Source organism: Heterocephalus glaber, unplaced genomic scaffold, assembly GCF_053883595.1.
Source record: "Heterocephalus glaber isolate CG9 unplaced genomic scaffold, H.glaber_assembly_v1.0 deba00001461, whole genome shotgun sequence".
NCBI lineage: Eukaryota > Metazoa > Chordata > Mammalia > Rodentia > Bathyergidae > Heterocephalus > Heterocephalus glaber.
The window spans coordinates 3,574,953-3,597,750 of NW_028258308.1; the positions used below are offsets into that span (position 1 = coordinate 3,574,953).

Genomic DNA, 22,798 nt, shown 5'->3' on the forward strand with positions numbered 1-22,798 from the left:
TGTATATTTTGACAATTTCTGTAGTAATGATGTGTTCATTGGAGAGAACTTGACGTCTGCTTTTAAAAATCTGAACTGAATTCTCTATAGACTCTAAAGCATTGAGAAGGATTTCAGTACAAACCAAACAATGTGCATATTTTATTAATGTGGAGAGAAAGTGTAACGACAATTTCTTGACAGTCAAATTCAACATTATACTTTTAACCTCACTTGAACTTCATAAGAAATCTCCTGAGTAGGTATTATTGTTCCCATTCTTAAAGAGAATGGCACTGCATGGAGAAGCCATCTGACAGTGCAGAGATTCAGATCTCATGTGGCTAACTCTATCCCCAAGATAATGAATGAAAATGAAATGCCTCCTCCTCAGCCCTATAATAATAAAGGCCTCTTCACCCCCATAATAGAGGAGGTACTGTTTTACCTCATTGTGTACTTATGAGTGAATTTGCTAAAATTTGTTGTCATGAAATATAATGAATAAACTTCTGACCAGTTTTTCAGTATACTTGTTTAAATTTTTTTTTTTTTTTTGGTACCGGGGATCGAACTCAGGTCCTTGGGCCTGCACAGCAGGCAGCGAAACCACTGAGCTAAATCCCTGGCCCTACTTGTTTAATTTTTAAATAGCAATAAACTCCCTCAATTCTCCTTTCATATTTGAAGTATACTAAGAAACTAAGAAATGAAGGATCTGACTGCAACCAGGAAAAGTTTCGTCTGACAATGGAGCCAGGAAGCTTAGTTTGCCTGGTTTCTGAATTTCAAGTGATCCGCCAGGCCTTGCATGTGGGCAAGCCAGGAGGCCTTCAGCCTTCTACTTTCTGCTAAGCGGAATGAATGTTCTCCCTTAGCTCCTACTCCCTACCCAAATTTTCAAAGATAAGAGGAGAATATTTCCCTGGCTATAAAATGGTTTGTTTTTGATACGGTATTTCATCTTACACTACTAAAATCCCTTCCTACAATGTACCAATAAAAGAATTTAATACAAAATAAATAAATAAATAAATAAAATCCCTTATAAAAGTCTTCTAGAAAATGACAATTCTTCATATTCTAAACCTATTTGAAAATCCTGGAAAAAAATATCTAGTCCACCATAGGGAGAGTGGATCTCCTTTTGTCACTTATATGATTTCTAATTCTGTCATCTTAAATGTCTTCTCCTAGGTCTGGTTCAGAAGTAGGCAAGTGTTATACAGAATATGCATGTCTTACTCCTGCTTAGCATGAGTGTTCTCAGCTCCTGTCTCAGTACCTGTCATTCCCTGGCTGGCAAGAAATTTTTGCTGAATGAATGAATCTGGTGCCAGGGGTCACGGAGCAACAGAGGACACCAGCTGGGTGGCTGTCTGCCAGGTTGCAGCATATGCACTGTGTCTTCCAGGTTTTCGTCTGTCTCCGCCTCAGCTGCGTCCTCTCTTCTCTTCCTGTGTGTCGCCAACCTGCCAAAGGCACCAGCATTTGCTGTCTACTCTAAAGACTGGGCCCATGGTCTAGCTCACTTTTATTTTCTCTGTTTCTAGAATCTCTCTCTGCCTCTCAGGTCCCTCACTCCCATAAAGGAGAAATGACCTAAATATATAGAATGACTGTTTGTAAGTTAACAGGCCAATTCTCTAATCTCTTTTGGATTTTTTTGTTCATCCTAAACTTATTTCTATTGAAAAACTTACTATTTAGCACTTTAATAAGCTACAAGTGAAAGAATTATGGCTCTTTTATCCCCATATGATAAGCACATAGGTGACATTAATGAAAACTCCAACTAGTAGCCCTGTCTAGCAAAATAATCGAATGTCAAACCAGTCTACCCCACTTTCAGTCTCTTGGCAATGTGTTAAGTTCTCCTGGAAAACGGAGGCAACAAACCACTGTCACAGGCAGAGAGAGAGGGGTCCAGTAGGCAGAGTGCTCTGAGGCTGATGACAGCTTTGTCACCAGTCTAGCTTTGCTGCGTTGTGGTGGCCTCCTGAGTCAGAGAGACAGGGATGCATAGAAGCTGCCTAGGAAGGCTGAGAAGGTGGAGGAGCTAAGAGGCAACACACCCCCTCCACACACCTCTGACCAGCAATCCCAAACATGTTCTGTCAGACATGCAGTGCTGTGGATCTCTACTCGATTTCCAGGCCTGAGCCTAGTGCCTAAGATACAGAACAAGCTCTGTCAGTATTTGCTAAGTTCATTGAAGGCAATGGGCAAGAAGATAGAATGAAAGAGGGAAAGCAAAAGGCCGCCCCAAAGTTAGTATGAACACAAGTCTGTGGTTGTAAGGACTATACACTGTGTTTAGAATATTTGACTGCTTGCTATCAGTAAATAGTAGGAGTTTGACCAGGAATTTTCTTCTGCCTTATTTGTAGTAATATTAATTGTTCATTCACTATTAAGTTTTGCAAAAAAAAAAAAAAAAAGTCAAGTTTACTTGCTAGATGTCATAAATTATGTTTTCATGTTAGCCATTTGGAGAAAAATAGAAGACCGAATTGCTATTGTAAAGGAGAGATTCACACCCAGCTAACTAATGGTGGGAAGTGGAGAGGAGCCATAGCAACAGCTAAGAGCATCTCCCATGGTAACTTGTTCTTTCAGCCAGCAGAATTGCCGATTCTTCCACATGTGCACACAGAATTTATTTTGTCCAAAAGAAATGTTGGGCTTAAAAGTTTAGCACAGGTTATTTTTACAGATGACCAAAGTGAAGCCCAGAAAGAGCCACACTGGAAGATTTCCACATGAGGTACCAGATGTCTCTAGATCAGCCCATGCTCACTTCCCTCCTGGTTTGCATTTCACTGAGGCTAGAAAGGGCCTTTCATGGCCTGGCTGCATGGACTCAGAGACCAGATAGGTATGTAGGATGCCTGTGTAGCAGATGCCTGTGTAGCAGATCCTAGAAGAAAATGTGCCAGGACTCTGAAGGACAGAAAACTGAAGGGCCTCAAACAGTTTAGGGGCCCAGAATGGGCCTCTCCTCAGGAAGTGATGTGTGAACTGGCATCTGAAAGTTGAATCGGAGGTGGAGAGAGGTACTGAGTCAGGAGTAGTCCTAGTTCTGAAGGATAGGGCTGAAACTCTGGGACTAGCCAGGGGAGGAAAAGCCAGGACTAGTGGGCCAGGTTAAGGAACATGGAATTTATCCTGAAAGCAGGCGGAAGCTATTGTGGGCAGGGAAATCAGATCACAAGATCAGAGGTGGGTTTTGAAACTCTCAGGACTGTGTGGAAGACATGTAGGAGAGGAGAAAAAGGCAGGCCTGGTGGTGTGGAGGAAGGGGGTTCTGACTTGTGAATGAGGGTCAGTGACAGTGCACGGAGCAAGGAGGAAGAGAGGACTCTGACAACAGCTGACATAGCACAGCTCTGTGCCAAACCCTGTTCTCATGCTGTCTTCGTACAGGCCCTATCACATAGGTGGTTATTATCCCATTACGTAGATGAGAAAACTGAGATAGAGAGGGATTAATTGTCCAAAACTACACGGTAACTGTTCAGTAAATGTTAGCCACTTCGTATTCATTGGCTGATTCATTCGTCCATTCTTGGAATGTGTGCCTGGCCTATTACTGAATAAAACAGATGCGTGTCTTGCCCTTGTGGAGACTGTAGCCTAGTGGGCAAAACAGACACTAAACAAAGCAACATTGACCTTGCTTGGACAGGCTGATCAAGGGTGGTAGAATGGTCTAGGATCTTTAGACTGAAATGTTAGAATTGTAGCTCTTGTATAAACCTTGGGGGTGGATGATGAGATGAGGAAATGCATAACTGAGTAAGCCAAAAAAGGTATTTCCCAGGAGTTCTTACGGTTCCACAGGCACCTCAGTGAATTGAGTCAGAAATAGCAGTGTGCCGATTTTATAGGCAGGGAGGCTGATGGGCTGAGAAGACCCAGCCGTGCAGCAGGGCCAGTGTCTCAGAGAGCTTGGGGCTGTTTCTGGATCACCACATCTCCTGCCGTCAGTCGTCAGTCGGGTGCCGCTGCCTCTGGGCACAGGGTGGGAGAAAGGGGCCCACTCTCACTTCCTCTGTCAGATCAAGGTTCAGCTCCCCATTCTCTACTATATATAGTAAAGAACTTACGTAAGAGTGGTATGAAAAAAAGACGACAGAGGGGAAAAGAGAGTGCCAGCTGAATTTTTTCCACTAAAGCTCATTTTTAACAGATGTTTTTTCTGTTTCTACAATGACAGTGTAGGAGGGGACAGTTTCCCTGGACAGGAGGGAAGCAACTCATTCACTTGTATCTGTGCTGACCACAACTTGATCCACAGAAAATAAACTGTGCTCATGCTTACCTTTTTAGTTAATGTTAAACTTCACAGGATATCTGGGCTAATGTTGAAAAGGAATGTTCTGAACTCAGCAAAATGGGGAATTAATGTGTTAAGTCTATCTTAAGATAAATACTTTAAGTTATAATAAGTGATTTCTTTATTAAGGCTTTATTTCAACTAATCTCTTGTATACTCTAGTACCCAGTGATACACAAATTTTGTTAATTTGTAAGTTAGTGTATCTCAACAATAAGTGACCTTGTCATTATAAACTATTAATGAGATGACTACATGTTCCATTTTCTCCTAGGACAGTTGCTTTGCCTGTTGTCCCAGAGTCCTTTCTAGGGCATTATTTGTCCCCAAGGAAAGGGTGCGCGCGCACACACACTGAATATTAACAGCTAACACTTATTGAAGGCTTGCTCAAGCATGCTCTAAACACATGATAGCCAATTACTCACTATGACTCTCATTTTAAGGATGAGAAATTGGTTTAGAAAGGTTAAGTGATCAAAGAAATAATAGAGTCTGAAATTTAAATATAGGCAATCTAATTCCAGAGCCTACACATGTAAAAAGTCATCATTACCTTTAATTCCTAAGTCAGAAGAGATAGGTGAGCAAAACCCCCCAGGTGATGGGAGGGACCTTTGGAGCTAGAAGGTTGAGTCCTTAAATGCAATTACTTTCCAGCTTCCCAGTGTAGATGCTGTTTATGGGAAACAATGAGGATCATTCTCTGTCCAGTATAGCAAGTGCAAGTGCAAGAGATTCAGTTATATTTATTTTTCTTTCCTTTGGAAAAGTAAATGTTGGAAAAGTTCAATAATAGATTTGGAAGTATAAACTTGGAACTGTTAGAACTGTCCTCGCTTATTTTCCAGATCAGATTTTCTTCTTTCCACAACCATTGTCAGATCGCCACTCCACGCCCTCCACATTTTCTTGAACAGTGTCATTGATTAATCTGATTTTGTTCCCTACTCGAAGTGGAACATGAGAAATCAGTGATAAGATTGTTATATACGCTCTGCTCAGGGGAGCACACAGTATAAGAAACTGCTATTGTTTTCATTAGTGTGTTATGTTAATAATATATTGTATGTCAAATAGTTTATTTATAAATTATTTGTTTTAGAATGTGGCATCAACTTTGTCGACACGATTGATCTATTGTGGACTTCAGATTTAGAACATTTTTCTTCATCTTTTCCTTATTTCTCATGAAAATAGTCCTTACACAAGAGGAAAGAAAAATAGAATCAGCAAACTGATTAATAATTCTACTTATATCCATGAAAAGATAATTTTTAAGGAAGTGGTTTGGTGGATTTTTATTTTACACGTACAGTGTTAACTTTATAAATCTTATCTTTCACACTAGGAAGCCTAAATGAGGTAACATGTTAATATGGTAATATCTCAGAGGAGAAAAGGTAACTGAGAGCAGTCTAGCATCAGGCACCACATCCAGGGGAGGCAAAGGAGGAGTCTGACATCACTTCTTACCTTTCACATCACCCCTTAAGGTCAGATACAAAAATCTTTGGTCAGAATCAGTATTGGAATTATGATAAATCAACAATCTAAGAATTCCTGCTTTTTCCTCTATTCATTGTATTTTGTTTTTATATCAAAAAACATATAAAAAACACAAGTTTGGAGAACATTAAATATGCTTTCATAAATGTACTTTCTCTAGGGAATTAAAACGCACTCTGTAGATGCTGTCCGTCCCGTTCCTGTTGTTGAAAATGCCAGTGTCACCTTTCTCCCTATGTCAGTAGCCCTTCTGGCGAGGGCTACTCATTGAAAATTAAACTGATTGTTGAGAGCAGAATCTCAGATTTGAATCAAGTTTTCCTAATATGGAAGAATGATGTAACGTTCATGGAGGGGGACCAGGTTCTCTTCGTTTGTTTTATTTATATTAGCTGAATTCCAGGGAAAGTGTGCTATGAAGCATGTGGTCTGCTAACTATATTTAGCTAAACTAAGTTAATAATATCAGGAGGCAATTTTTTTAGTTATACACTCAATGTATTATAATTTTTTTCCAAGCATCTTGTTTTTTTATAAAGTTTGTTCAAGCATAAATAATACTATTATTAAAATTTCACCTTTTGAGTATGAAGAGAGTATCTCTTAAAATCTCTCTTCAGCTTGGCAGGTTTCCTCTGGGATAGTGGTTTCTGGGTTGAGAATACTTTGGTTGAGAAGAATAGATAAGTGCCTGGCACTATTCAATCTAGACTTTCTTCTATCCCCCTCAAATTACTCTAAATATAAAAATAGCCTGTGCATCTTAAAACAGTAGACTATTGCTTTTATACTTTTGCACTGATTTTTAAGTATTTGTTTAAATGGGAGAAAAATACCTATGACTTTATTTAAATGTAATACTTCAGCTTTGTAGTTGGTCATCCCCTCTTATGGATGTCTTTCAGTATTTTTGCTTTTGCTCTCTTACATGATCCAAGGGTTTTATTACATTTGATGTGAAAGAAAATTCATCTTCATACCACAACTATCTCTTGCCCTTTTCCCTAAGTCTTCAGAGGTCACAACCTGTCCCCTATGACTGGTTGATGTCCATGCTCACTACAGCCAGGAGAACAAACTCCATAACCATGGCCTTGTAGTGTGACCTGAAGAGAGGAAGGCTCTGTATGGAATGGAGTCTCTCCGCTGCCCTCCAGAGAGTGCTTGCAGGACAGGGGTGTTCACACCCATCATGATGAGTAGCACCAAAGGTGCCCCAAACAGACTGATGACCAGCTGAGAGCATCTTAGCAGAGGGGAACAATTTGAGAAACCCTCTTAGACTCATTTCGGATATTACTTGCTGTGAAGTCAGCAAATAAATAAGAAAATGAGTAAGAAATTAGAGGACAGCTTTTTGTCACTACCGTGGACAAATCCATCACCACTATCTGATAATATTGGTCCCTCAGAGTCTATGTTTTTAAACTCTAAGGCGCTCTGGTGTGATTCTCATAAGGTACAGCACCTAATAAACATCTAGGAGGACGGAGACTATAACGCTTCTGAGAAGCTTCCAGGAGTGCTGTCTAGCAGAAATATAATGTAGACTACAATGTAGGCCACATAAGCAACCTTACTGTTCTCATAGTCACATTTAAAAGGGAAATGAAACAAATAAAATTAATTTTAACAATATTTTATTTAACCCAGTATATTAAAAATGTTACCACTTGAACACAGAAGCAATATAAAAATTAGTAATGAGATCATTTTACATTCACTTTTTGAACTAAATTTTCAAAATCTGGTGTGTATTTTACATTTTACAGCATATCTCAGTTTGGACTAACAGTAGTTCAAGTGTTTGAGAGCCGCACGTGGCCAGTGGCCACCACACTGAACAGTGCAGGTCTAGAGGTAGGTAGTCAGGGAGACACAAACCCTTACCGTCCAAGTCAACGTACCAGACCCAACATTAAATACTCTGAACAGTCATGTTCGTCTTTTCATATCTGAAAACTGCTGCTAACTTATAAACCAAGTAACAGTAAGAAGAGTCAATCCTGGTTCTAGAAATGGAGTTCTTTCTGTGGAGAACTATATGTCAGACCCCATTCCAGATCCTGAGCCACAAAACAAAAACGACAGGAAGAAGACCCTCTTCTTAAGGCACTGACCTCCCTGGACTGGTGCAGGAATGGGGGCGGAGAGCTGGACATCTAGGCAGAAAGTACAAAAAGAGGGGCTGGGGATTTAACTCAGTGGTTTCACCGCCTGCTTCGCAAGCACAAGGACCCGAGTTCAATCCCCGGTACCAAAAAAAACAAAAGTACAAAAAGAGATCTATAAATGAAATAATTTCAGTAGTGAATGCTTTGAAACAAATCAAACAAGAAAATGAGTTGGACAGAGATGGGAGTACTCTTCTTGCTCACGTTGGTATTAAATGAGTCCTTTGGGAAGTAAACTGCTGTGTAGTGTGAAAAATTATTTTCAGCCTGAGGCAAATACTTGCTCAATTATCAAAGTGATTACAGAGATTCCCATTTTTCTCTAAAAGAGAACTTAATTATTAAAGAGTCCAATACCCATAGAAATGAAAAAAACCAAAGAAGCTGGTTTCTATGTACTTCAAATAATATTTTGATACCAGGCTCCAGATGACAGCATCGCTCCCCAGCACACAAGTACCACTGCAGCTAAAATCTGAAGTATGGCCTGAATAATGCACAGTGAGCCTGATACTTAAGAAAGATTTTTATTTTTTTCTAACTGAGACAAAGTTAAAGTTTTATCTGTTCCATCTCCATATTTAGTTAAGTGAAACTTCAAAACTAATTACTTCCAAGGACTTTGGTCTCAGCTAGGCACATAACTAGTAAGTGCTGTCAGGAGTGCGGGGGGCTACACTGAATAATCAAATAAATGTATTCAATATGGAAGTCTGTGTTCAAAAAAATCTTGGTCTAAAGAGCAACAGGGCTACCCTACAGTGTACATCCGTGTGCTTATGTCTGGGGTAGCTTGGGTGGGAACTCAGGAAATGGTAACAGTGAGTTGTGCGGAGAATCATGTTTCTGCAACTCCAGTAGTGTTTGGGGAGGTTGTCATCTTTTTTTACTTTTTATCGTGTAGGTGTTACCACTTCAAGAAATAGAATTTCATCTCAAAAGAGAGAAGAAGAAGTATTGCCCAGGAATATCTGCAGTTATTATAATTTGAGTGCAAATTTTAAAAGAAAAGTTTTTATGATGACTACTGCACTACAGATTTTCAGGAACAGTCATTGTGTTTTAATTCTCTCAGGCAAAAAAGTTAAACTCTGTTGACCACAAAGAATATGTTGTTGATTGCAGCCTTACATGATGCTTTGCCTTTAACCATTCTCATCATTTTTATAATCAAAGCCTGATGGCAGGAATTTTTTTAAAATGCAACAAACTAAAAACGTTACCAGCCATTTGGCAAAGGAAATTTTAACTAAGTACAGTATTTGGATCAGCTGAATTAAAAGTGATTATAAAAGCAGTTATAAAGCTGTCCTCTATCTTCAGGAGGAGAAAGAGATGCTAAAACTCCATTGGAAATGAGTGAGTATGCATAAATCTTCATTTACCAGAGTTGCTCAGGGACAGCACATACATGAAGTGGGGGAGCTCTTTCTAAATCCTTTAGGTAAGGACTGAGACCCTGCCACCAAGGGCACATGCTGAGATGTCGATGGGAAGTCCCCAGATTGCCTCCCCAAAGTTGTTTAATGCTTTTAGTTTGTTCCACTGAGTACATTGGAGGTCACATTCACTTCTCAGCTCTTTAGCCAAATAAAGGCTAAACAAATAATGGCTATAAATTTAAAAACTCACTAATTTATTAGCAAGAGATCCCACATGTCTAAGGGTCTTTCAGGCCAGTAAAGGGCATGAATGATATAGATGAAGAGAACTTTCCTTTCTCCCTGCTCACATTTGAGACAATTTGAGAGATAAACTGAGGACTCAGAGAGATCCAAGTGTCAGACCTATGCTGCAGACATCTCAGAGGAGAAAGGGGATGTATGGTTGGGCCAAATGAGCTTCACTCCAGAGTTAAACATACTTACTTACCATTCACTGCCAGTATTGTACAGCTCCAAAAGGGCAGGCCCTACACCCACCACAATACACACACACACACAAGAACAAATTCACTCCCTGCAAACAGCAGGACCAAAATGAGAAGACAAAAGGAGAGCCAATTGAGCTAGATTCACCTACCATTCCTACTTCTCAAGAGAGGACACAGGTCAGGAGCACTTCCCTCCTGGAATTGCCTCCACAGCAAAACACAGTGCAGGACAGAGGACCCTTTCATTGTCCTGATGCCTCAATGATACCTCGCAGCAAGAGTTTTAAATACGCTAATATCACACACCTGAAAGCCAAAAAGAGAAATGTTTCATCTATTAGGTCTTTACCATATATCACAAATAACTTTAATGTCTCTGGCTTATTTTGACATTTTTGTAAATTCTGTGCATCTTCAATTTACTCTTCTGATAAAAACTTTAGAGATTAAAATATATCACAGCAAGAAAAATTACTATTCAACTTTTATGTTTCTATACTTGTATCTATTACATTAATCCTGTCCTACTTAGAAGGTATTAACCACAAAACTAATTATTAATCTTTGTTCCCTGGTAGGAACTGCTTGTACTTGTGAAAACAAAGATCCACTTTTCTTTGCTAGTGGCCACAATCAAGATATAAGTTGAGTTCTGCCGCCTGCCTCGTAAGCACAAGGTCCTGAGTTCAATCCCGGGTACCAAAAAAAAAAAAGATATAAGTTGATATTTGAAAGGCCAAGTTATGAAGAAAGAGTTATGTCATTTTTACCTAAGCCTAGTCCTTGGAAAATAATTTTATCATATTTAAATTTGAAAAAATATGTATTACCCAGATACCACTATATCTAGTCAGTCATGTACGTTGTAGATGCACACACTGCTGTTGAGGCTGCATTTCACAGACATAAAACTATCGGACAATCAGCGCTGGATCGCTTCCTCCTCACCCTTCAGGGGAGAAGTCACCTTTGTTGAAACCTGGCTGCTTCGGAGCATAACTTTCCTTTGTTCTTTAGAATGTTTATCTGTATTCTTGTTAGAAATGATTTGAGGAATTAAAGACATTCTTACCTCGGTATCCCCACTTGAGACCCTCAGAGTTGAAGAAATCTAAATCTAAGCTCTGGCAGTTGCTCCTGGTGCAGTAGTTCACCAGATGCAAGTCCCTTTCATCTACATTTGCCCTGGTCTCCTCCTGGAGGCAATCGCCCTGATAATATACTCCCTCCAGTGACTTTCTACACCATTTGTCTTAAATTTTTAAAGTAATGATCACTTTCATGCGGATGTATATACAACTTCCCAAAATGAAGCAGTACGTACTCTTACAATCTTATAATAGTATATAATCTTATAGTATCATCGTGAAACCCAGATGTAGCACGCAGCAAGCTTCATTACATACATGTCATATAAGCTTAGTACTACAACTGCATGCACTACAAAATTTTCTTTTAAAAGCCATCTCAAGATTTTGGAGCATTTTTATATTACTAGAAATACCATATTATAAAAAAACTCCATTTGATAGAGTGCCAGGTAAATAACTCTTGCATACACAGAGTCATCTGTAATCATGTTGGAAACTTCATGTAGCTATTATAAATTACTCATTTTTAAGAGTAATTACATTAAAATTGGATTGTTTTATCTAAGAATTGTTTTTGGTGGTTTTAGTCATTTCTCAGGAGGGAACCTCATTTATAGTAGTTCTTCCCAAGACACATTTAGATAGATTTCATTTACTGCTGAAAATTGGATCTGCCTCCTAAGGGGAAAGGTTAGTCAGATCTTTCATTAGTGGTTCTCATCCTTTGGCCTCTAAGGAATGTCAAAGTTAGCTCGTCAAAAGCTAAGGAGGGTCAGAGCCACTTAAAATTTACAGCTTTTTTTTTTTTTTTTTTTTGGTACTGGGGATCGAACTTGGGTGCTTGCGCTTGCACAGCAGGTGGCGAAACCACTGAGCCAAATCCCCAGCCCATTTTTTTTTTTTTTTTTTTTTTTTGATGGTCACAAAGCTCTTAATTCGTGCTGGTAGGCTACATTTCTTAAGCTTGCTAAAATGCATTTTTGAGTTTTTTCAGGGACTTCTTTCTTCAGAGGAGAGGTTGGAATGGGAGACTGCCTGGTGATCAGGCAAGGCCTGCGTTCACACCACAGAACCCTTGGCTTGTGTATCTTGGCCATTAACTTTTAAACTAGCAATGGTTGACCTTTAAGGGAAATGAATTACTCCAGTACCAGAGCCAGCTGTGCATTCCTTTCACTTATTTATCTTTATGAGATCAAAATATGTAGAAAATGTTATTGGCAGTGTACTATTTATTCAGAAATGTTGTTTAGTTCTTCAGTGATGGACCTATGTTAACAGGAATTTGGAAAAATTTATAAATTGATGTAGCTCATCAGCATGTAAAAATATATTCCTAAACTTCAGCATATTTACTGATATAATCTCTCAAGAGATTGAGTAACATAGCAGATGAGTAATATTAGTAATATTCAGATGTACAATCTTGAAAGACTAGATAGTGGTTTTTATAGTGGGAAGGGACTTTTAAAAGTATTTAAGGAAAACAATTTTAAAATAATCCAGCATCATTTCAGATAATGAAGAAATTGAAACCCAAAGTGATTTAGTCAAGGCCACACAAATAATTGATGGCATGGTCACTTTTGCCAGGGAACATACTCAGTATGTTTGTGGCGGGAAAAATTAAAAAGATCTGTGATTTAAAAACCAAAGCCATTTTAAGAGTTTAATTCCAATTTCTTTAGACATTATTCTTTTTATTAATTTACTTTTACTACAACAAACATCTTGTTCAAATAGGAGAGTAGGGAATAAAACTATAAGTATATACAAGCTTCTGTGATGAAATTATGGTAGTATTTATTGCTATCATGTCATGTGTCTTTTGATTCCCACAAATTTAAATTCAGATTTTACTTGCACAATATGAACTTAGAATCTTTTCCAGTAAGTTTCATCCTCCTAGCCATCTACTACCTTTTTTTGGACTTACATTGTACAACTGTAAATAAGTGATTTTAGTTAGCAGAGACTAAGCATTCAGTGGTTTCTCAATATAATAAATGCTGGTTGATGGTGCTAAACTGAAAGAAATTCTGCTTTGAGCTGCACTGCCATGTTTACAGCCTCGTAACACAGAAACAGAGGGGAGAGGGAGAGCAGAGTGAGCCAATTAGGACGGTCCTCTGTGGCCGGAGAGTCACAGGGCACTTGCTAAGCACTAGATAAATTGTGGCACCTTGAGAAGGGCCACTGGACCATGGCAGCCATGAGCCAGATCTCTTCAGTTATAAGCCCATCTCCACTGCTTTCAGCTGTGAAGCCTTAGACCACTTATATATCTTTATGCCTCAGCTTCCTCTTCCTCCTGGCCTGACCCGGATTCTGTAGTTATTCCTGGATGATTTGATGAGGCCATACAGTGATGGGCTAGTCCTGAGTCACACGATCACCCTCCTTACCAGGGCTGGGGGATTATATCTGGCTGACTCAGAGGAGTAGGGCAAAAGCAGATTTATAAAGGACTGCTGCTGCCAGATGAAGGGAAGAGTGGCAGGTAATAAAGATAGATTTCCATGCGACTTGGAGTTTCAGACTACTGATTTTAAAAAGGAATTCATTCAGTTCTCCACCCGTTAGTGAATACTACCTGCTTCTGTGAATGCTTACTGCCATGTCATCAACAACTGACTCTTTCCTGCCAGAGAAAGCATGGCCCCTGCCTACACACGCATCGGTACCCACCGGTAGCAACTCCAGGCAGTGCTTCACAGTGCTGGAAAAAAAGAGTTCAGACCGATATCAGTGGAGTACTCCAGAGAGACATCAGTGCTCCCAATTCCAGCCCCAGTGCAGACTCCAGTGCAGCCCTGTTAGCGACACTGTTGGGTCTTTGTGACCTGCTGCACAATGAACACAGAGAGAATCGGTCCCTCTTTCTGTACAGGGACTGATTTTGTTATCTTAGGAGACAGCCTGTGCATTGAAAGGGTGGCTAAAGAGCAGTTCAGTGATGAGAAGAACGGGTCCCATCAAAGAAAACAATTGCCTAGAGATGACTACAGCTCTCAGTAAGTGCTGAAAATATCCCTGGAACACTTTTCCTCAAGGCAAACATAAACTTGATGCTTTTTTTGACTGATAACCAAATAAAATGGAAAATGGGCACTGGTACAGACTGCCACTGCCTGGAACATGATGGAGTGAGTACCTCCCGGATGCCAAATTAGGAACTGTTTCCAGGTTCACAAATGCTGTCATTTGCCAATGAAAGTTTCATATTTTGGACACTAAAAAGCTACAGATATTAGTACTGTCAGTTAAAGAGCTCTGACAGTTATATAAGTGTGTGTGCGTGTGTGTGTGTGTGTGTGTACTTTCAACACTATTATAAGACAGTTCCCTTTCCCATATTCTACATCAAAGGATATAGGTATTTAGTAACATCTATATGAAAAGCATGTACACATAATACAAAGAACACAAGTCTGGCTCTCCTCTTTTGGGGAACGGGATGACTTTGCTGCTGCCACACCTCAACAGTGCCCTACCAGCCTAGTGGGCTGGAGCAGCTTGGAGGAGAGAGGAGGACTGCTAGATACTATTAGGCAGGGCTTCGAGAAAGATAGACATGGATGGGCAAAAAAGGATGCAGACACCTTAGGGAACAGCTAAAAACTGGCAGGAGTGAGCCTTTCGAAGGAGGGTAGTCTGTGAAAAAAGGCCAAGAGGAAGAAAAACCCGGGGTAAGTTTGGGAAACAGTGATAGTAATTTGGGGGAATGAAAAAAAGGATACAGCAGTGGTTGGAGATAAGGTTATTGGGCTATTTGGGTTCAAACTGTGGGGATTTTGAATATCAGACATTATTGGGGGAGACATTAGATGAGGTGAGAGCCTCTGAAGTATATTGAGTTTGAAGCAAAGAGGCACACTGATATTACATGGAAGAGGGTGACACAGTTGCAGTTCAACTGAGGCTGGGTTGCATAGGTTAAGGAGGGAAGGTGCAGCAGCTGATTCCTTATGCAAGGAGGAGCATAAAGGAAATTTGGATCCTAGTGGGACACCATATTTACAGAGCTAGAAAGGAACCAATGAGGGAAACAAAGTACAGTATTAGAAGGAGGGAAACAAGGATAGTTGTGTTAGTGATGCCAGCTGGGAAGAGTGCTTCCAGAACAAGGGGCTGGCGATTCATTGTCACATGCTGGAGCGGTAGCACAGATAGTCAGTGGGACCCCTGGATTCTAGATCTTGGACACAACATAACCCTCTCTTTATATTGAACAAAATAGCTTAATTGGATTTTTGGATGATTCACAAAATCAGGCCCAAGGATGAAAAACATTTGTGGTGAAAAGAAGGGAAGAGTTTATTAACAGAACTGTGGCCGCTGAGCCCCTGACTTAACTGTAGCTCATGTTTCTTCGAGGAAGAGCATTAGAGAAGAATCACGTCCAACACTATCCCCTTGGGAGCTGTTTGGAGACACACAAAACCCAAACGCTGTTTTTCTCTACTTCGGCGCCTCATTTATCCATAGGTATGTCTGTCTTAAGGGGGAAAATCCAGCTAATGTTAACCAATTAGGTGATGATTATTCATGGAGTAAAATTATCCTTTTATAAGAATATTTACCATGGAATTATTTTGGTTTCCCTCTGTAGTGCCTTTAAATTGTTTACCAAAAAAAAAAAAAGGCACGTCTTTCAAAATGGATGTAAAAACTGTATACACACACACAGCATATTTGGACTGATTTGGTTGTTTACTACTTACTTCAAAATGAGTATCTTCATAATGTTTAGATTTTATAGGGCTAGAGAGGACAGATCATAAAATCTACAGGTTTACTCGGATGGAACAGTATCACATTATAAATTTTCATTCTAAAGCAGAGAAATTGTCCCAGAAGGATAAAGGAACTATCCAAGTCAGAAATTCTCACAGTGGAGCTGGAGTTGAACTATTGAACGTTTCTGTATTTTATCAACTCCATGTTCTTGCAAATAACCTACACGGTAGTGGCTTTATCTCTCAGATTACTCTATTAGAGAAAAGCAACTATGTGTTGCTAAATGCCATTTGGCCTGATGAGACAGATCACTTCTTTTGTATTTTAGAGAAATCTGGGGGTTTTAATTAAATTCAACCAATATTAATTCGATAGTTTATCTGTGAATAGACAGGAAGACAATGAAGAGAAAAATATTTAGATAGAGTGCAAACAAGTGAGAGATTGCTACTTTGTAAAGACATTTGGTGAGCATATAATAGTTGCTTGAAAAAATATAACTCTTTGCCCTCAGTGGTAATTTATTTTTAATGAGTACCAACTCCATATTCAATTTAGCAAGGATAAGCTAAAGTGGGAATGATAGATGTGTTGATACCAGTCTCTGTACAATGATAAAATGGGAAGTTGAAGAGACATTAACCATATGAAACTTTAAAATACACCAAATTCTTTATTGCATTGTAAGACAAAAAGTTAAGTGTTTATTCATCTTTTTTCCACTAGTTCTTCAAAATCTGAGAAATTTTTTGCTGAAGACTTTAAGGTTTCTCAACATCTGTCTCACAGGGAGCTTCTCTTTGGTGTTCCAATTAGAAATGAGATCATTGATTTTGCCTCAAGTACTGACCAAAAAAAAAAAAAAAATGGGAAAACAGATTTTTCTTCAAAAATGTACTGTGTCTATGTTAAGAATTAGTACCAAACATTTTCAGTTGGGAACAATTTATATTCCTTTTAATGTCCACTAAATTAGCATCGTTTTCATAAGACTCAGCAGTTAATATCTTCCTGCTGTTTTCACTGGCCTTTGAAGCAGTAGAAATGAAACCACTTACAGCATTTCACCGTGATGTTGCTGAGTTAGTAAAGCTGGTGGGACCTGACCTCACATTCCTCCCCTGAAGGGGCCGAGGCCAAAACACCATTGTCCCACGGTCGTTCAGATTCAGCCATCACCTCGAGACTGCAGAGCCCTCAAGACCCAGCCCTTATCACACAGGCATCTCATGTCCGGCCTGCCACTCCTGGCCTTTTGCTGGGGCTTTAAGTGCTTCAGACCACTTCCAGCAGCCTTTCTAGAGCAGAAGGCTCTATGGGAGTCTGTCTCTGGGAGCCAGCTGCAGGACTCCTGTTCTGAGGACAGTTCACAACAGTACCCTGGGCAGAACCCTGTCTCCCCAGCCTCTCCAGCCTTATTCCTTGTGCACAGGGCAGATGCAGCGATCTTTTGATTTGCAGGAGGTTCCCAGGAGGATTAAGAACTGGTCAGCAATTGTTCCTTCTCGGTCTTTCTCATGCTACGTGGGATGACTTCAAATACAGATCAGCTTCATGCAGGAAGACATAAAGAGCTACTGTTTTTCTGTAGTGGAGCTAGATATGCTTCTTATTCTAAGTGCAAAGGACAAATCTTTCTAAAAGAGACTCAGATGGTGCGCTGATTTTGCTCAGGCCACTTCTCCCTTGAGCCATAGCATGGAATTAATTGTGTTTAGTTCTTGCTTTGTCTAGAGAGCACAATTTACAAAAGGTTTGGAATGAATTAAAGATCAAAGAATGGGAATTTGTAAAGAAACCTATGTCATTGTATAATGCTGATTAAATACACACCTTCACATTCCCAAGCAGTGGTCAATTTTGATTTGATTTAACATTCTTTAAAATCCAGCTTAATTCTTGTTATCTCCTTCAACCTTGGGGCAGTGTATTTTAATTAATAGTTATTTCTGCACTGATAACTTCCTCTAAACTCAATGCAATACACTCTTTTGGCTTATATTGTTTTTATTGTGCAAATGATTATTCTCAACATTGTGATTTTTTGTTGTTATTGTCTTTGAGATGGTTCTCACTGTGTAATTCAGGTCGGTCTTGAACTCACTATGCAGCCAAGACTGGCCTTGAGCTGGTGGTGACCCTCGGTCCTCCTGAGTGCTGGGATTATAGATGTGTGGCACCACCCCTGGCTTGAAATTTATGTATACCTTTTACCAAGGGGCTATAATAAGTGCTAAAGCAAGCAAATTCTTGCAAATTGACCCTCATGCAGTGGATCTACTTTCTATAACATGAAGATACAAATTAAGGCATAATAGAATAAAAAGACAATTGGAGAATTAAGATAGTAAAGTCATAGATGGAGCTTTATCAGTAGCACCTGAATTGAAGCCTTTGTAGTAGTTTTTAAGTTACCAGAATTAATACAGTGGACCCTTAAGTTATGACTGGCCTGACATATGAACACATTGGGTTAATTAGGTTAATGGAAGGGTCCTCTGCCTCTTGTTATCTATAGCATAGCGTGTACCCAGGTAAAATCCAGATCTCAACTCTACCGACTTAGTTACAACCAGCCCTCGTGAACCGATCGAGTTTATAAGTCAAGGGTCCACTGTATATTGAGCTCTCTCAGACATGTGACACTGAGCTAGTCTCAGCCATAGAGCAATTGTTTGTGGTAGCTTCCCTTTATTCACTTACCTACCTTCATTTGGAAATTTTTTAAAATTCCCAATCATCTTGGGGCCCTTGGTGTAGGACTGACCTGTTGAATATGCCTGATTGGGCCATGGATTTAGCTCAGCGGTTCTGCTGCCTGCCCTGCAAGTGCAAGGACCCAAGTTCAATCGCGGGTACCAAAAAAAAGTTATTGAATATGCCTGATGAACCCTGATGGGTACAGAAATTTAGATTAGTGTCCTTGACAGTGATGAGTCTCCTATGCTCTGTGTTTGGTTGTGTGTCATGAGGATGCTGGAAATTACAGCCCTCGCCTTCCAAGGGTGTATGGATAGCAGGACCAACTCTTCATCATACAGTGGCTTCTGTATTACATAATCAAAAATGAAAAAGATTGCATAAATAGCATATGCTTAAATCACAAATGGTTGCCAGCTTTGTGATCCCAAGAGTTTCTGCAGAAAATCACGAATATGCCATCTTTAATAGTGTGATCAGTGGACAAATTACTTCTTGCAGTCCAGATATTGGTTCCAAGAGACATACTAGGAATCTCCAATTTACATATAAATTGTTTTCCAAAAGTTTCTTTTCACATCATTTGTTTTGAGCTTGGGCAGCAGTTCTCCAGAGAAAAAGTGATATGTAGTAATAATAACTTGTTAGCACCTTTTGTGTTTATTGAACACTTTGGAGAGAATGACACAACACAAGGCTTTGTGAGCTAACCAATCCTTCACATTACTTGACTTCACCAACCTGTGGAGATTTTATAAAAACTGGGGAGAGTAAAAATCCCCAAGGAAGGCTGCTGTAGGCGAGTCAGTCCAGGGTTTGATAACTGTGACAGGTCTTGTGTTCACATCCCATCCGCACCTCCCCACTGTCACCACTCTTCCTTTGCCAGTCACTTGGCATAGAAACAAATGAAGAGGAAAATTCTCTGTAATGAGTGGAACATTGTTCTAATTTTTTAAAGGTTCCTCTTGTAGAGTCAGCAGGATCGAGGTGGTTATGTTGTTGTGCTGTGGAATGTTTTTTGAATCCACGTTATGTACCAGATGCTGCTCACTTAATCCCCCCAGTCACCCCACCGCCAGGAGCTGGCCAAGCCGGTACAGTGCACGAATCTGGTCCCCTTTCACCTGTACCACTGCTGCTTGGGCCTGTGTTTTTAGTCTGGCTACTTTTTCCAAGCTTGTTTTATTAATCTAGTAGCAGGAAAGATGACTGAATTGGAAAATGAATTAGGATTTACATCTCCTTTTATCCTTGTCAAACGAAATCTTTGCCTCATCCAACTGTCTGCAAAATTATTCTTGTTAGAAACACTGGGCAGACTTTTGGGGATAGGCAGAGATCCTTGACTGTCTATGATGTAGATGGAGACTCCATTAAGAGAATTTACATATTTCTTTCCTGAGCTGCCAGAACCTTTTGATGTCTGTGGCATTTCACCCTAAAAAAGAGTAAAATTTGAACTCATGTAGAGTGATGCTTCAGTTCTTGGACGATTTGCTTGCGAACAGTTTGGCTCACAAACAGAAGTGTTTGCAAACTCTGCATGGGGTGACAAACATGGCCATCTTTCCCTCAAGAACACGACTATGACCATCTTTTCCAGAATCGTGGAATGAATTAAGTTCATGAACTGAGGTACCAGTGTATATATTTTTATATATGTCAATATTTAAAACCTTAGGATCTGATGATTCTGATCCTAATAGCCTGGGGGTCATAGCTATAAAGAGGCATAAAAGTGAATATTCCCTTAGGAGGGAAATATGACCCAGATTTTTTTTTTTTAACTGATATCAAGGGGACCAGGAATTTAGCTCAGTGGTTCTACCACCTACCCTGCAAGTGCAAGGACCCAAGTTCTATCCCTGGTACCAAAAAAAAAGAAAACAAACAAACAAAAAACCTGATATCAAAGGTCAAGGTTTTTAATGTGTGTTGGCATATCTGGTGTAATGAAAGAAGCCGGGGCAGACACAGGTTCTAACCTGGCTCTGTAGATAACTTGCTCTTTGACATTGAGCGGGCTACTTAAAACCTCATTTTCTGTTTGTAAATGGACTGTGACAGGTGCACAACATTAATTCTGGATAGCTTTATTTCCTTAAGTATGGAACCCTTTAGAATTGCAGGATGAGTAAGAGGGGGGAATTTCTTGACTTTTGAATTGGGGGTGTGGTGGGAGGGAAAAAAAGAAACTGGGAGGAGTTTGACAGATTCGTTGTACAAAACCAAAGATTTAAACAATGGCACTGAAAGTGTACTTGTGACTAAGGCTATTTACAAAGCCTAACCTTTTATCTTTTCCATAGTAGTTGCAAAAGCTTCAGTTCAGTTTCACTTCCCTCTTTCACATTCAGAGAGAAAAACAGCAGAAAAAATGATGAAACCAGAGAATTGATAAATTTTTTAATGACACATAATTTTTAAGTAATTTCCAAAGGCCACAGGCAACCTTGACTTTCTGGGACCTTTTATTCTCTCTGCCTTTTTATCTCTGTGAAAATAAACCTTTGTCAAAACAGCTGAATGAAGACTGAGAAAACAACTAAAAATTGTGTACCTCAGCAGCTGTAAGCTTAGGTTAGCAAATTTGGTTAGTTCTTTTTTTCGCTTAAATGAGTAAGTAGGCCGACCGGGTGGAGAAAAAATCTGAACCAGCATCATGAAGAGCTTGGCTTTCTTGGCCTGGCTTCTCTGAAGGCTGGCTTCCGGGAGCCGGTCCCTATCCGGAGGCAGAGGGCTCCTCACACAGCGACAGCACCGACTACAGGCTGTTTGTGGCAGCCTCCGCAGATCCATACCACACAGCTGTTTCAGATGCCAGGCCACGCTGGAAAGACCTTCAGGCGCAGCTTGGGCTGTGGCTGTGGCCGTTGAAAGCCCAGGCCGGCAAAGAGAGGGGAGGGCCGGCAGTGCCTTAGAGGAGAGCCACCCGGATGTGCAGCCTCCCGTCCAGGTGCAGTCGTCAGCGGAAGAGTGTGGAAGAGGGGTCTGGGAATAGGATTTGTTCCGCAATAGTTGGGAAATATGAAAGGGATAACAGAGGGAGGAAGATCAGGACGGAGCCTCTGGGAATTCCGAACGAGTGTGCGGGATGATGGCTTTGGGGCTGGTGGAGGTTTCTATGAGTTCTATTCCTGGGCTGAGTCCATGAAGCATGTGCACATGTGCCGGACGGCCTGCTTTTAAAATGCTTAAATTAATTTCAGTAGGACTCCACAGAATCTTTTGTTGTTAAGCATCTTTGATGTTCTGCAGATTAAGAGGATAGAACCATCCCCTCTATTCCGTTCAGTTCTCAGGAAAGTATTTCTTTGTCTTTTTATGGATTTAAGTGTAATAATTTTACTGGATAATTACAAAAGGGGACAAAGGCCATGAGAACTTACATCTAATGATACTTGATAGCAGACTTAATCTTTTTTGACTTTATTAGCAGTTTTAATTCCTTTTATTGCTTTGAGTGTCTGATTTATTTTTGAAGATTAGATGTCAGGGCATAAGAAAGTTTTGGGGGTTTATTTTAAAAGGTTTCAAGTTAGATAATTAGTTTTATCTTTTTTTAAAGATTGTCCCTGTTTTATTTGCTTGTTATAGGGCTACCTTCTGTTGCATTTTCTTTGGACAGCCATTGGTTCCTAGGTTTACCTGAGGAAAGGACATCTTAGATGTGCAATTTGCTATAAATATGAAAGCTTTTGAGTAAAACAGTGAGATTTTACTTAACTACAAGCTGCTTGCTCTTATTTCAGAAATTAAAGTTTTTTCTCTGTTCTCAATGGAAAGTATTTGGGAAACTTAAACAATTATTATAAAATTAATAATTTGTTGCATATTAGACACCTACGTGCTAAAAACAGATGTTCCTTGTTTGTATGTGTTTGAGCTATGGAATATAATATTAGTGTGTATTAAGGTTTGTATAAATAACTGGCAGATCAGCTTAAAATTTTTCATACAGTAAAGGCTTTTTAGGGAATAACTGCAGAGGATAAAAATCAGCCTGTGGTACAGTTACTGACTGCAGAGCTGACAGCAATGAAGTAGGCAAGCAAGACTAACCCAAATCTGCAAAAATAACTTCGGTCAACTGGGTTTACTTTGTAACTTTCTCGTTCTGATAGAATTTTTTCAGAAAACTTGGCCACAAGTGAGAAGCTGAGAACTCATGTCAAGTTTTTCCCACTTTTTCTGCTTCTGTTAAAATACGACTCTGGAGGTCGGTCAGAAGTTTCCTTACGATCGGTGAACTGGTTTGCATCGCCATGTAGGAAACCTAGACCCTGAGAGGCCACGTCACGGTGAATTACTGCTCTGTGCACAACCGAGTTCAGGGAGCGGACAGCACCGCAGGGCTGGCACCGCGGAAGGCAGGCTCAGGCCCGCAGGC

The 22,798-nt window shown here is 39.9% G+C and overlaps 1 protein-coding gene across 12 annotated transcripts in view; it reads left to right on the forward strand.

Annotated features, from left to right (window-relative positions):
• The window catches only part of Palld (palladin, cytoskeletal associated protein), a 403,828-nt gene that overhangs the window by 341,782 nt on the left and 39,248 nt on the right, over positions 1–22,798 (forward strand). The window contains exon 1 of one of the 12 annotated variants that reach the window (XM_087216937.1): positions 20,950–21,364. The exons of the other annotated variants lie outside the window; for them this stretch is intronic. Coding sequence (XP_087073063.1) covers positions 21,345–21,364 — 20 coding nt within the window. The 5' untranslated portion in view covers positions 20,950–21,344. Of the gene's footprint in view, positions 1–20,949; positions 21,365–22,798 lie in introns of those variants that run through there. 12 annotated transcript variants of the gene reach the window in all.